This window comes from Eublepharis macularius, chromosome 2 (genome assembly GCF_028583425.1).
Source record: "Eublepharis macularius isolate TG4126 chromosome 2, MPM_Emac_v1.0, whole genome shotgun sequence".
Lineage (NCBI taxonomy): Eukaryota > Metazoa > Chordata > Lepidosauria > Squamata > Eublepharidae > Eublepharis > Eublepharis macularius.
This window is the reverse complement of record NC_072791.1, coordinates 199,697,517-199,711,485: the sequence shown is the minus strand read 5'-3', so window position 1 is coordinate 199,711,485 and position 13,969 is coordinate 199,697,517. Positions and strand designations below refer to the sequence as shown.

General features: G+C 42.4%; 1 protein-coding gene across 2 annotated transcripts in view; it reads right to left on the bottom strand.

The window, feature by feature from the left end:
- ITGA6 (integrin subunit alpha 6) overlaps nucleotides 1-13,969 on the bottom strand; it is a 71,461-nt gene that overhangs the window by 28,273 nt on the left and 29,219 nt on the right. For both annotated transcript variants that reach the window (XM_054970585.1, XM_054970584.1), the window contains exons 2-6: nucleotides 13,807-13,934; nucleotides 13,090-13,169; nucleotides 11,691-11,949; nucleotides 5,438-5,569; nucleotides 1,106-1,319 (exon numbers count right to left, since the gene is read on the bottom strand). In XM_054970585.1, coding sequence (XP_054826560.1) covers nucleotides 1,106-1,319; nucleotides 5,438-5,569; nucleotides 11,691-11,949; nucleotides 13,090-13,169; nucleotides 13,807-13,934 — 813 coding nt within the window. The remainder of the gene's footprint in view (nucleotides 1-1,105; nucleotides 1,320-5,437; nucleotides 5,570-11,690; nucleotides 11,950-13,089; nucleotides 13,170-13,806; nucleotides 13,935-13,969) is intronic.

Here is a 13,969-nt window from a genome sequence, read left to right as displayed (position 1 = left end):
AAGCCCTTCATGGCCTTGGACTCTCATATCTGCAGGACTGCCCCTCCCACAACAACTTCACTCATCTGAGCAGGACCTTCTGGAGGTGCCAACCTGCAAGTGGGCAAAATCAACAGCTGCCTGTACACGTGCATTCTCTGTTGCGGCCCCCACGTGATGGAACGGCCTTCCTAATGAGGTCAGGAAGGCTCCTCCTCCTCTGGTGTTCTGCAAACTATGAAAACACTGAATTATTTAGGAGGACATTCTTTCACAGGTAATAGGGCTATACTATAACTGAATGGTTCAGAAAGATGTTTTAAAGGAGAAAGGGACTGTAAACTATGCAACTGTGTATAGGACATACAACCTGTTGCTGGATTATCCTACTATGTAATTTCTGCATTGTTTAACATGTCATGTTAATACTTATGCTTTGTTTCAGCTTTGTCTCATAATCCTGACTGGTTTTAGATTTCTGAAATCCTAATCCTATTACATTTTACATTGGATGTTCCATCCTTTTAATTGTACTGCCTTATACTATGTAATCTGCCTTGAGACTCAGTGAGAAAGGTGGACTATAAGTAATGTAAATAAGTAAATAAAAATAAATAAAACAACTATATGGAGTTGAACTGTTACAGCCAGTTTCTACAATAGTCTTCCCAATTTTTCAGATATGGAATTAGGCTTATAAAATGTAACTTGCCCAAAGTAAATTATCAGAAAAGGTTCTCAAATCCAAATTCAAATCCATGTGGCCTCACTGGCTCTCGTAGGGCAGGAGAAGATCTACTCAGAAGTAACTCCTATTTTACTCAGTGGGGCTTGCTCCCAGGGAAGTTTCCTCTCTGATCTTTACTGAGCCGTTAATTTATTCTTTGTAGTAAAAAAAAATTACTCAGATTACTTAAAATGGCAAGAGAGGGAAGCACAAAAAATATTTGACAGTACTTCTTAAAAGGCAGCCAAGAGGTCACTTAACATTTTTTTGTTTTTGCTTATTTTGATCTTTCCAAATTAACAAGGAACACTTAATTTTTCCACTTTACAAAAGAAGAGATGCACCTGAGCTACAACACGGAGGAGGAAAACTCAGGTTAGAGTAAGAGAAGAACCTTACTCATCATTGTTGAGATCTACAACTGCCACATCATAGCCAAATGAAGAAGCCAGCCCCTCGCCTTCGAACATGTACTCAAGGGACAGAGCACTCGGAGTGGCACGGTCTTTTTTCAACAGGACAACAGCTCCACTGTGGTTTGCTCTTGGGGCTCCAGAAACAAAAGTCATATCTTCTTTAGAAACTATACCTCTTCCAGAGTCCAAGGAAAAGCCTACAACACAAATGTTCAGTTGAAGTGAATATTACACAGTTGTTTGTCAAGCACCAGTATCTATACTATGTTAAAGCAGTGGCTGGAAAGATTGGACGTATACACATATACGTCATACCAAATTATTTGCATAGTTTTATAAAACACACACCTCTTTTTTAGTTGTATAAACTTCAAAAACTCTGAGCCATTCCACTTTAATGCAGGACACGTGATATGAATGCAAATCCTCATGGGAAATGACCTATGCTCTTCACATTCTCTATACAAATGGCATTCATTGTCAAGCATATCAGGTGGTATTTTGCTGCTTAACAGCATAATCGACCAAGCATTGACACCTGACCCTATACCTCCACATTCATTTTGATGGGATAACAAACACAGCATTTAGTCAATTGAATCCTTATAAACAAGGCCGCAGCGAATTCATCAGCACTCTTCTTGAAAGGCCCATGAAGGAAATATAGAAGCAACAGACTACAATGTCCAGTGTTTAAAAAAAAATCTTAATTCACAGGGCAGAACTACATGTCATGGTAGCATGTGATGTTCTCGACCTCCTTAGCAAAGCTACTGCAACTATGCAATGCTCACCTAGGGATGTATTGTCGAAGGCTTTCACGGCCGGAGAACGATGGTTGTTGTGGGTTTTCCGGGCTGTATTGCCGTGACACTGAGAGATCTCTGTCTTTTGGTGCTACACCTCTGAAGATGCCAGCCACAGCTGCTGGCGAAACGTCAGGAACTACAATGCCAAGACCACGGCAATACAGCCCGGAAAACCCACAACAACCAACTCACCTAGGGAGTTCATAAAACAGTCCAGCCTTATATAAATGTATACTGCCTTTCCTTGGTTTAATCCTGTCCTTCCTGAGCTCTCAGTTGTCCTTCATGACTGCCTTAGCTCTTTTCCAGGCTGCAGGGGTGTGGAGATACAGTCTTTGACAAACTGAGATTTACTGCGGTTTTGTTTTTAAAAGGGCTCTGGGACAATCCTAAGCATGTCTATTCAGAAGTGTCCCACTTTTACTCTTATTCCCAGAAAACTCTTTTTTAGGATTTGCGTGCTAGGTTCTACAACAGCTGTATATGAGACTGGTACCTAGGGACCATGTAGTCAGTGCCATGGCTTTCATGTGAGAAGAAAATGACTTACAGAAAAATGTAAGCTCTGCCATGTGCTTCTGATTTAGAAATTAAACCGTACCACATGACATGATTTAATCCATGCACTGAAAAAGTACATGCATTCATGTATGGTGACAACATTCCCATGCTGAAAAATATTGGAAAACGGTTGTGGCAAAGTATTAACTTTAAAATAGCTTATGTTCCAGAACTGCTATTGTTAAACTATGTTGTACAAAAAGTACATGTATTTCCATTGTCAAAACAAAACCAAAAAATATATCAAAAGTCTGTAAAATGTGAGCAGACACTTGTTTCTGGTAGCATGCAGAGTTTTTTTTTAAATCACCTCCCAAAATTTAAACCATATGTTTTCCTACATTTGAGAAAAAAACTTGAATTATTTCAGTCACATGGACAAAGATAAAGGTTTAATTTGAGCTAGGGCTCACTAGATCTTAGTATTGTAATCTAGTTTCATCACTAGAGGATGGTCTGGAATTGACAAGTGCTAACTTCTGACCATGTGCAGAGTACCTCTCACCACTAAAATTCAAACTATACAACTGCTGCAGACCCTTTTGTTTAAACATGAATCTATCCCATTACATATAAATGGGGGTGTAAAGTATGGAACAAAAGAATGCACATTTGGGAGCAGCCACTGATAAATTGCTAACAGATTAAATGTGTAGAATAGCCTCAGATGAGAGTTTTACACTTACAGCAATGTAACAGGGTGTTTAAAGGCAACAGAGAAATAGATATGAGACAGCTGCTGAAAATGGTATCCCTATGTCAAGTTTTCTCTTCTGTTCTGCAAAACTTGTAGGATCAGCCACCAGAAGCAGCAACCAATGGCCCGGAGTAGGTGCTGAGTATTATGATGTCACAATTGTACAGTGATACTTAAAATATTGGGGGGGGGCATCTTGACACAGAGATACCAGTTTCAAGGCAGCTCAGTGTTGTACATGACATGTAGTTTCGCTCTCGCTTTCAGTTGTATTAAACTCTGTTCTGGAATATATAGAGTGCTGAGATGACCTTGGGCTCCAGATCCAAACTTATTTATTTATTTTTAATTCTGAGGGAATTGTCAGGAGAAGCTGGAAAGAAAACATGGTGCTCCACTAAGTGTTACCCTTAAACTCCTTCACCGCTGCCATTTTGACTGTCAGAGAAAGAAATTCATTGTGAGACGAGGTTCAGATCAGATAGCAATACTGATGGACTCCAAATATTTGGTGCTGCTGCATTTTCTCTCTCTTTTCACAGTGCATCTGGAGAGGGAACACAGGACTGGAGCACCCCCATTCAAGTGACCGGTGGGTCTTCCAATCTCTCCAAGGCCCCTAATCAGGCGAATACTTCTAGTGCTTCTCCATCAAAATGCCATATTGTATCATAAAGACCTTCATCTCATTTGAATTTCTTCTATAACATGCATTAACTTGAAATGGAAATAAAATATGGTGCCAGAAAGTCTGGAACTTAATTAATGAAGCTGCATGGACAATCACGTCAGAGGTCACAAACCTAGATAGCTATTCGTCATCAAATCAGTTGGTTTGTCTACTCTGACACCAGGAGGCAGTGTTTTGTAGACAAACTGATCAGGGTTAGTATCAGACACACTCGTCATAAAAAGAAGACCTGTAAAACGTGAGCGGAGACAGAAGATTCAGAAAAGGAAAACAGGCAAGATAAGAAAAGAGCATCACAAACAGAAGCTGAAAGAGTTACCTGAAATATAGCAGAAATATACCAACACAAGAGTACAGACCACCTAGACAGAGAAATCGACACTAGAAATACATTAATCAAGGAAAAGAAGAAGGAGGATGTCTACAGATAACACATTTAGAAATGTAAACTATGAAAGGTTGTTGTAGTACAGTATTATTAATAAATATCACATTAGTAAAGTTTATTTTTATCTTATTCTCAGCAAACTGGAAATTTTACAGTACCTTCTCCTCAAGTCTTCATCCACGTTAATAATAACAATAATAATTAACCATGTTAACTCACTGAAGAAAGGAGCTTTGTCTCTCAAAAACATATACCCTGAAAATCTTGTTGGTCTCTCAAGTGCCTCTGGACTCAAAACCTGCTGTTCATATTAACTCAGATACACTTGTCTGTTCAAGTTTTGTGTAAATGTACAGCAAAGAATTTCATGGATTCTATACTGTGAGCCACACTCACTCAGCAGCACAGCTTAGTAACCCTGAAAAGCAAATTTCAATGGTATGAAAGACCTGGAGAATGTGAGTAAAGAGGACTATATTTGGAGGCATGCTTTTCTCACTGGAGCTTGACTGCAGAAGCCCCAAACTGCATGATGCCGTTCACTTTCTTATTGGTGTACTATCAGGAACTTTGTTACCGTTCATCACAAACACTGCACAAATTGCCATTATTGTCAATCCACATTCAAAAACAGGGCTTCAAAAAGCATGTCTGGAATTCCCACGTGATACACAAAATCTTCTGGCTCTGCCATAAAATCATTGCAAAGAAGACTCTGAAGTTACCCAACAATTCTGGAGCATTATGTTGATGTGTTCACAGCAGATGTCCTATGAAAGCCAACCCTAGCCATCACAGTCCTGTTCAGTGACAAATAATTCCAAACTTCCCTGTGCTTCATGCCCGAAATTATGCATGTCATTGATGCATACATGCATCAATGCATGGATATCATGAAGTCATTGATCCATGTACAGTACTTACTACGTGCAAGGCAAAGATTATAATCACATCTTTATCCCTCTTAAATGACTCATTAACAGTAGCTCACTGAGGCACCTCTCTAAAGTACCATTTTACACCTTCAAATCATCCATAATGTAAGAGGATCGCTTCCATAAATACAAGGGAGTAAGGAACTCAATTACTTTCTTTCCCAGCAGCATTTGACATTATTATCCCCTGTTTGGATAGACATTCTCGAAGACCTCTGAATAGCTTAATCCTACCTAAGTAACTGTTAGCAGGAACAGGAACTAGGTTCTCATCACGGCTGTTCTCATCACCAACTTCATAAGGCCCATCGTCAAAGATACCCATGTCATAAAATGTCTGATTTTTTTGCTCTGCCCGAACCACTCCTAGAAAGATGAAATGGCAAAAACAAAAATGGAATGAATGACAAGGGAAAGGAGGGGGTACAAAATAACAATGGTATAGTTTTGTTGGGAACAGATGAGGAAACCACAACTCAGCACCGGCTTGCTTTGGACACAGTGGCACATCATGGTTTGTCATGTGAACAAGCCTAGAAGACTATGAAGAAGCTCATTCCCATGGTCTCTAGCTCTTCCTCCATGCACACGGATCTCATTAAAGACTTCTTCTTTTGCAGTAAATCTAAACTTAGATCTATGAATTCCTTCCATTGGCATAACAGGTGTATTGCAAGCCAAAGAGGACTAATTGCTTCACAGCGGAACTAAGAAAACAGTATTGTCTCCAAGCTTGGCTTTCCACTAGCACAAGGTGCTGTGATTGGATATTGTGGCAAGCTGTAATCAAAATGTGACCATCTACAAATTTAGCTTCTTGCCGTACAAGCATGGTCACCTGATTCCCCTTCCTTCGAGCCCGGATTCTAAGAAAAACCAGTTTGCCAAGGCAGCTCCACTGGATTTCATGCTCCCTTGGAGCTTGATTATTCCAAGAAGTCTTGAATGAAACACTACCGAGAGGATAGAAAAAATAATAAAAGAACTGTGCATGCATGCACAGGAACAAGCAGTGCTTCTTGACAATCACACTTCAATTATAGATTCTCCTGATTTCCATTTGCAGCCATTGCTTTATCTTGGAGTTCAATACAGAAGGACACAACTAGGGCTAGTGCCACAGAACAGTGCTAAGCCACATTTTTGCACGGTTAGAGCTCCACAACATCCAACCCAGTTCTTAGCTTGCATTATTTTCCTGCACACCAGGATAAAACTACACTTTGGAATCTTGGTTTGCAGGAAAGATCATAAATCATCATTTGTGGTTCATATATAATGGCAAAATGTGGTTTGCTGTCAGAACAGAAATCTTTAATTGGATTACCATGCATGGAAAGGGGAAGGGGGTGGGGTCATGCAAAGCCGGGCATCACCTAGACTCATTCAGTAAGAGCAAACTATGGTTTGCAATTGTGCCTGCAGCTGGAAATTCTAAACTTGGTTTGAAGTCATATTATGCAATAAACATGGTATCAAAGTAAGTTCTGAAAGATGCAATCAGAGCAAGGTATACTCATTCACAACAAAATCTGAATATTGCATTCATGATAAACTCATTCCCTTGTTACACATTCACATGATTTTATTTGGGATGTGTGAAGTTTACAGGCTCTGGAAGGTTTGGGCAGGTTTGGAGATAACAGGCACCTTGGGAGAAATGGAGGCCCTGGGAAACAAGGTGGTAGGTAGAGACGAGAGCTATGTGGAAGAACACCAATGGGGCAATAATACTGCTTTCATGAGAACTGAAAACTCTTTCAAAAAGTCTCTAAACAAATGATCACCCCTACATGTTACACACCTAAATATTTCAGGCATGTATATACAAGTTACATGCTCACTAAGAAATGTTCTGTAGAAATTAAAGGGATTTACTCTTAAGTGTGTAGGGATAGGATTGCAAGGACATTTTTTTGCCCACAGCCCTGAGGTTGGGTAGAAAGTTCTTAGAAAATTTAAGTGCATACTGAGACACTGACTGCAGGCTTGGCCCTAGCTATGTTAAAATCTCTTGCCTGGGCTTCTTGGGGATCATGATTTTTCCCAGCAATGCACAAAATGATAGCTGAATTTTCCTCTAACAAAAGCTCTAGACAGCTGCCCTTAAGTTCTATTTATGAACAGGTGAGTAAAACTGGATGGGCTGTAATTCTTTTTTCTCCATAGAAGCTCCAGTTGTGACATTTCAGATTATTTTCCAATAATATTGTCTCTGTCAGGGGCTTTTTTCTGGGAAAAGAGGTGGTAGAACTCAGTGGGTTGCCCTAGGAGAAAATGGTCACATGGCTGGTGGCCCCGCCCCCTGATCTCCAGACAGAGGGGAGTTTAGATTGCCCTCCGCGCCGCTCAGCAGCGCAGAGGGCAATCTAAACTCCCCTGTCTGGAGATCAGGGGGTGGGGCCACCAGCCATGTGACCATTTTCAAAAGGTTCCGGAACTCTGTTCCACCGCGTTCCAACTGAAAAAAAGCCCTCGTCTCTGTGACTACAGGGCACTAAGCTGGGTGGATAGCCATGGGCTATGGAGATCATTTGGGTGAACACTAGAAGGTGGTTTCTTAAGCAAATGGCTTCTTAAGAAGTATCTAGAGTAGTTGTAGGGGAGAAGGGTAAAATAAGGATGGAAATTGTATAGTGTATATCAGGACACAGTAAATATAAGTCAAAATTCTAGTCTTGATTTCAATTCTCTGTGGTATGCTGTATGTTGAGGAAAGGGGCTGTGGCACAGTGATAAGATATCTGATTTGTATGCAGAAGGTCCCATCTTCAATTCCAGTATCTCCAGTTAAAAGGATCAGATAGGTAATGTGAAAGTCTGAGGGCCAAACTGAGCATTACGGTGACATTGTGTCCAACACGGGGATGCCACCAGCATTTTAAAGCCTAAAATGGGCAAACACAAGGACCCAGAAGGATGAGGTGCTCTTGTCCCCTTCTTCCCCCGTCTTTTCAAGTGTCAAAATGACTTCCTCTGTGGCGCTGAGGGGGAACAAGATCCCCCAAAATCTTAAGAGGCTGTGTGGATCCCCTTAGTTGATTTATAGGAACCTGTTACACAGTATAAGAAAGCTTCATGTATTCTTTGCATGATGGTGTGGGAGAGAAGAGTGTGTATGTGTGGGTGGGTGTGGGATGGGGAGAGAGAGAGAGAATGAGAGAGAGAGAGGATGGAAAGTTTGCAAAGTTATTCCCATCTGAATTTCTTCCCAGATCTGGGATTTCCCAATTGGCTGATATCTATGCATCAGTGGTCTTTCCATCCTTCTGGCATGTGCATGTGCTGTTTTCAATTCCAATCCTTTTTCGTTCAGTTCACCCATGTGCACCAGAGCGTACATGCGCTGATTACATCATAGTGAGGAAAAACCCTGCCTACCTTTTTGTACTTCAGCAGAGCCTGGCTCAAACATGCAAGGGAATGAGGCGGTGAGAATGGACTGCACACCTGGATGTTAGGGTGTTTAATGGACACTGAGTGACTCCAGGTTGGCGACCCCCTAGAAAACTTTCTCCTGCATTGTGACTTTAAAAAATGGACAGGTGGAGGCGGTGCCAACCAGTAAGAGACTCTGAGGTCTTGGACAACGTATGGATGCAGACTGTAGGAACGAGCGTAGAAGTAGAAATACTGGAATAATGCGTATCCCTTGGTTACCAGTTTTATCTGGGAAATCCATTCATCTTCATCTGGTATGCAGATGAAGGGCAGAACAACCATGATTCAAGCAGCCAAAAGGGGAAAAAAGTGACATGGTATGATAGATTCGGCCAGCTGTGACTGTAGTACACTCTAAACTTGGCAGTCCAACGGCACTGCCAAACAGTATTGGCTCCAAACCAATGGAACGGACCGGAGATGATCCACTCTCCTTAGTGTACGTCTCTGGATGAGAGTTGGCATTCCATACTAACAAGGGCACCAGCTCATACATGCTCTTCACAGGCTGTTCAAAGTGTATACCAGTTCACAATAGTAAATGATGTGTTGTTCAGAACCAGGCTATTCTAACTCCTGAAAATTTTATTATTTAATTTTTTTTTAAATTTCTGTTAGGAAGATCGTACTATATCTAACAGAGCGTTCTGCTTTCACTGGCAGATTTAATCCATCTAATTTTGCAGCACATGTATTTCCACAGGCCACAGAAGAGCATTCTTGCAACCAAGCTCTGCAGCAGCAGCAGTCTTCACAGTGACGATAAAGCAATTGCGCAGACTGATATTCCATACCAGAATGGTCAGATTCTCATGGCCCAAAACTAGTATGTGGTTTTCAGTCAAGTACACCTTGTGCCAAGGCTCAGAGATGTTACACGGTTCATGCGTCAGGGACAGGTGCATGTTGCAAGGATTTATCACACAGTTCAAAGGTCGGAGGAGGAAAGAATTTAACAGCTGTTCCCATAACAGCGTAGTGAGAAAAACATTTTTTTCAATGTAAGAAATGGGTAGGAGGGGTCCCACAGCTTTTCAGCATACACAAGCCGAGACAAATCCATTTGCTCATTAATATAATTGGAAATACCCATTTGGAGAAATTCACCAGGGCTCTCTTCCTTGATTGCTGCCTATTGCAAAAAAGTCTTTCACAGAGGTCAGAGAATAACAGTCATCCTGACTATTGAGGCATCTATTTTCTCTCTCTTTACATAATATTCCAGGGCATTTGAATATGGATATTCAGGACAAATATTTGGGAGCTCAAGAATGCACAATGAAATTGCACTAGCTTGCTCCCTTCTTTCAAGGATGGCATCCTAAGATCTAGCTTCTGTGTTCAGGGATAGTATGACCCTGATTAGCCCTTGTGTGTGTGTGGTCCCCTGAAGTCACAGGTTACTTATGGAGACCCCTGATGGGGTTTTCATAAGAGACTATCAGAGGTGATTTGCCATTGCCTGCCTCTGCAGCGCTGGTCTTCATTGGAGGTCTCCCATCCAATTACTAACCAAGAGCAACCTTGCTTAGCTTTTGAAATCTGACAAGATCAGGCTCACCAGGGCTATCCAGGTCAGGGCAACCAGCTCTTGGAACTTCTAAGAAAACAGAAAGGGCTTGCCTTGGCAAGGGAACCAGCTTGCCCTAACCAGCAAGGCTCGTCAAGAGGTAGCCCAGGGGCAGGTGGAGCAGCCCATGGGGCAGGTCAGCCCAACCACCCCAACTTCAAGATCTGGGTGGCACGCCTTCTTGGGCACTGCTCTGTCCAGTCAGGAGGTCCCACTGCATTGGCAGTAGATGGGCAGTCCAGAATGAGGGAGGGGATGGGTCCAGTGGTTGGACCAGGCCTTAAAAACTCTGCTCCGGATGGGCTGGGGGTAGCTAGCAGAGATGGAGGAAGAGGCGGGTCATCCAGAGATGAAATGGAGATTTGGCATCTAATTCCCCTCCCGGGTGTCAGCCATGGTTGTAATACACAAAAGGAGTGAATAAAACGTGTTGAACCAGCTGGTCTGGCTGGATCCTCTTTTGTGCACCTGATAAGAGATGGAGGGATGCTTGCTGCAGGCTCTGTCCCTTTCATCTGTCCCAGAGCCTACTAGGCAACCCAGGTACGGCCACCAGCCCCACCCTGGACAGGGCCCAGATAGTACACCTTGAATTATATGCTAGGAATGTACAAAACACAATGCCCTTCAATGTTCTGCTCTGTTTTCAGGTTCTATTGGAACATCAAGCAGCCTGAATAAAGCCGTTGGCCCAAACACATCAGGGCTTCGGAACTAAGGGTCTCACCACAAGAGACAAAATACACTCGAATTACACAGGTAATTCAAGTGTACTTTGTAATTCGAGTGTAATTCAAGTGTATTTTGTCTCATGTGGTTTGACCCTAAGCCAGGTTGGCTACAGTCAGTACTCGGATGGGAGACCATCAGGGAAGAGTGGGGTTGCTATGCAGGGGAAGGCGGTGGCAAAGCACCTCTGCTTGTCCCTTGCCTGGAACTCCGCACAGATGGGGTCACCATGAGTCGGGTGTGACTCCAGGGCATGTTCTTCTTCTGGGGCATCAGGCTCTGTGTGTCCCAGAAGGCAATTCTGACATTCAGAAGTCCTGTTCACAAGTTACAGCAAACACACACACACAATCTGTGTACAGCATACACCTGATTTTTTTAAATATGTGTGTTGAGTAATTCTCATGTGACATTCGACAAATATACAGCTGAATATGTGATTTAGACCACATATTCATCCAGGTATTAGTATGCAGTTTCATTTGTAAAATAAATGTGTCTTTTTCTAACAAACTGATACATGCAGGTACATACTGGCTGCACGAGTGTTCACTGCAACATGTGAACAGAGCTAAGTTTAGGGATGATTCAGGAGCCTAGGACACAGGGACTCCCTCCTTTTTTAAGTTCTGAAGACAAGGATAAAGAAGAGAATACAATCAAAACATTTGCAAAGAACGAAACAGCGATTCAAGCATTTCTTGAGGACATTATTCCTGAAAGAGTGTGGAAAAACGGAAGCCGTACCTTTCCAGTTGTAGGTGCCCGGTGCCCCAAATACAACATAATGATGGTCTCTGGTAAAAGTAGCAGCCACTCCTTGCTGGCATGAACCAAACTTCTCGTGGCCTCTCAGCCGGCCATCACAGAAACTCCAGTCCCCGCCATCCATGCCGTCATCCTTGATAGTGAGATCCTGGCTTAGGACATAACACCTTCCGATGATATCTCGAGTTTCCTGAATCGTGTTTACGTACTGTCGTTTCTCGTAGCGATGGGCACAGGTCTGCAAGACGTTAAAAAACGTGAGTAAGCAAAAGCTCCTCCTCTGCAACGGAGATGAAAGCCTCCCATTGCTCCATTTCATTTCTGCATGGGAAATACCAATCCTCACAAAATCTTAGCTGCCACTACAAAGGTGCACCCATCAAGAGCCTCCAAGTAGAAACCAGGACTTCTGTCCTCCACTCTTCTCCCAGTGAACCGGGGGGGGGGGGGAGTGGCTCTTCAGTGCCACAAGGGACAAACAGGAGTCCGTTGGAATAACTCTGCCATCGGGGTAAGTTGTTTGCCAACTTGTCCCCCCGTTGCCATTTCAGGTTGGAAATATATCACGGAAGGAGGCAGGATCCTATCCTCCCCCTGCACCACAGTGGTCCCAACTAGAACCAGGCCTCCACGATACTGTTAAATGGAATTCCCAAATGGGAACTCGCTCTACGAAATGCCGGTGAGCCTCCAGGGTGAACTGGTGGGGGGTGCTATCTTGTCTAGTTTGGCTCAAAGAAAACATACACGTACTCCTCGACATGCAATCTGATCCATCATCAATTAAGTTAAGCCAGCACAGAGCAGCAGTTAGTGTGACGAATTAGGACTGGCAAAACTGGCGTTCGAATCGCTTGCTAAACTTGGGCCAGTAATTCTCTCTCAAGCACAACCTGCCTCACAGGTTTGTCATGAGAATAAAAGGGGAGGCAATGGGTTGGATCCAGACTAAATTGGCAGTTTCCTTTGATTCTCCCTTCCCACTAAAGATCCCCCCCATGTCATTTTTCAAAGTCCCCCTATCCCCCCTTTCATGGAAATCCGTGGGCTGCAGTGGGAGGCAGCAATGTTTCATTTTGCCCCTGGAAAATTTGGATCCAACTTGTTTTTCTGCTGGAGAAAAAGAGAAAAATGACCGCTAACAAGGCTATGTTTGGAATCTCGGGACCTGTGCAAACAACTTGTATGTGTACAATCCAAAAAAATTGTCCTCTTATCAGGAATCTTAGATGCTCCAAGGATGTATTCAAGACGTGTATAAATTGTTTATAGATAAATAGAAGTAACATATTTGTATCTTCATCATGACACAAATGTTAGGGGAAAGCCCATTAATAAACTCCAAAGTTTACAAAATGTTAATTCCTAGAACCATTACCACCACTTTCCCGCCTGGCCCTTGACTTCGGACTGTTACACCCATCCATTGGTCCTCCTTGCTTTCTTTTGTTGGATCGTCTGAAAAAAATTATAAAAGTGGTTGTGAGTGCTTTTTTTCAAAACAATGATTTTGAAAACATTTGTATACTCCGACAACATTATTTTAACTTGGAATCCTTGGACTCATTTATTTAGTACCGAAAGCCAGCTCTAGATGGCACTGTTTGCCTACAATACCAATAAATTATCAAGACCTTTTTTTTTAAAGGGCACAAACCATCAAGAACTTTATCTTGTGCAAACTTCAGTGAAACTAAGGAGGAGCTTAGAACCATAATTTGCGGGAAGAAACAAACTCTGAGTTGCCCAGGCCCAGGCATTCAGGTGTCAGGATAAAAGTCAAGGCTAAACTAGAAAGATTTCAGTTGTCCTCCACACACAAGGAAGGAAAGAGGGAGAGCACTCTCTGTTTGTACCCGTCACAAATAAGCAAAGATTTCCCCTGATGTCTGAATGTGGGGTAAGAAAGGCAATGGAAACCTGGTTTTAATTTGAAGAGAATCGCCAAAAAGTCCTAGAGCATAAATTAACTAATAAACAAAGTTTCACTCATGGTTTAAAAAATAAAAGTTTGGACTTGACCAAAAATCCACATAAAGCCAATAATTTTTCTAGACAAGAACAGATGCTTAAGTCCAGATATGGCAGAGCTCACCTCTTTCATCAAATTTTATCCGTGTGCATGGCACATTGGGAAACAAAATGTCACAGCTGTACAACCCTCCTGTTCTGTTGGCTAGCTGCGTTGGGAAAGCTCTCTGTCGAGGTGCTCCCACCAGCAATCTGTGGAGAGATGAAGAGCAGAATAATCCTTTAGG